Source organism: Cyprinodon variegatus, unplaced genomic scaffold (genome assembly GCF_000732505.1).
Source record: "Cyprinodon variegatus isolate N-32 unplaced genomic scaffold, C_variegatus-1.0 Scaffold138, whole genome shotgun sequence".
NCBI classification, from domain to species: Eukaryota; Metazoa; Chordata; class Actinopteri; order Cyprinodontiformes; family Cyprinodontidae; genus Cyprinodon; species Cyprinodon variegatus.
In genome coordinates, this window is record NW_015150591.1 from 1,061,876 (window position 1) to 1,062,899 (window position 1,024).

Sequence of the window (1,024 nt, forward strand, 5' to 3'; positions counted from 1 at the left end):
TTCTACTTCTACTTAAACAATGTAAATTGCTCAAATTTTGGCAGAGTTTAAAATACGCACAGGATGTCTGGCAAAACCTCTCGTCCAATGGGATCAGTTTTGCGCCTTGTAGATTGTGTGGCCAGTGTAGAGGTGGTCTTTTTATGACACAGCAGATGAGGGCTCCTGACTGCAGACCTGTGAGAGCCAGTGCCAGAGGGGCTGTGATTGGGACTATAGCGCAAACTGCAGGAACCACAGAAGCGCACAGAAGGAGCCTCTTTATTTGACTCAAACTGCGCATAAAGCGCTCTGATGTCTCTGCGCTCATGTCGAGACTTTCCCTGAAGGTCCCACTGGCGTGAACAAATGAGCCATCAGAGAACTCTGTCAGAGAAGGTTTCTGGAACCGGTGAAGTTATGTGGCTTTTATTCTTTCTCTCAGTGGCGTTTTCAGCCGCGCAGGACTCAGGCACGCAGGTCAGGAATGAGGACATCCCCGAGGGCGCATCCACCCTGGCTTTTGTTTTCGATGTTACCGGTTCCATGTACGACGACCTGGTCCAGGTCATCGAGGGAGCTTCCAAGATTTTGGAAACATCTCTGAGCCGACCGAAGAGACCGCTGTATAACTTCGCTCTGGTGCCCTTCCATGACCCGGGTAATGTAGATAACAGAGAACAGATGCGCGCTTAAATCTGTCCTGCTTCTTTATGTTTCAGACTTTTCTTACTCTGCAAATATGATCGTTTGCTTTGAACAGAGAAAGGGTCTATTAAACGATTTTCAGTAGTCAGGGGAAAAAAAATAAATAAATAAATAAAATATATATATATATATATATATATATATATATATATTTTATTTATTTATTTATTTTTTTTCCCCTGACTACTGAAAATCGTTTAATAGACCCTTTCTCTGTTCAAAGCAAACGATCATATTTGCAGAGTAAGAAAAGTCTGAAACATAAAGAAGCAGGACAGATTTAAGCGCGCATCTGTTCTCTGTTATCTACATTACCTGGGTCATGGAAGGGCACCAG

The 1,024-nt window shown here is 43.4% G+C and overlaps 1 protein-coding gene across 1 annotated transcript in view; it reads left to right on the forward strand.

Annotated features, from left to right (window-relative positions):
- The first annotated feature begins 204 nt into the window (after positions 1-204).
- The window catches only part of hmcn1 (hemicentin 1), a 175,905-nt gene continuing 175,085 nt past the window's right edge, over positions 205-1,024 (forward strand). The window contains exon 1 of the mRNA XM_015376644.1: positions 205-640. Coding sequence (XP_015232130.1) covers positions 349-640 — 292 coding nt within the window. The 5' untranslated portion in view covers positions 205-348. The remainder of the gene's footprint in view (positions 641-1,024) is intronic.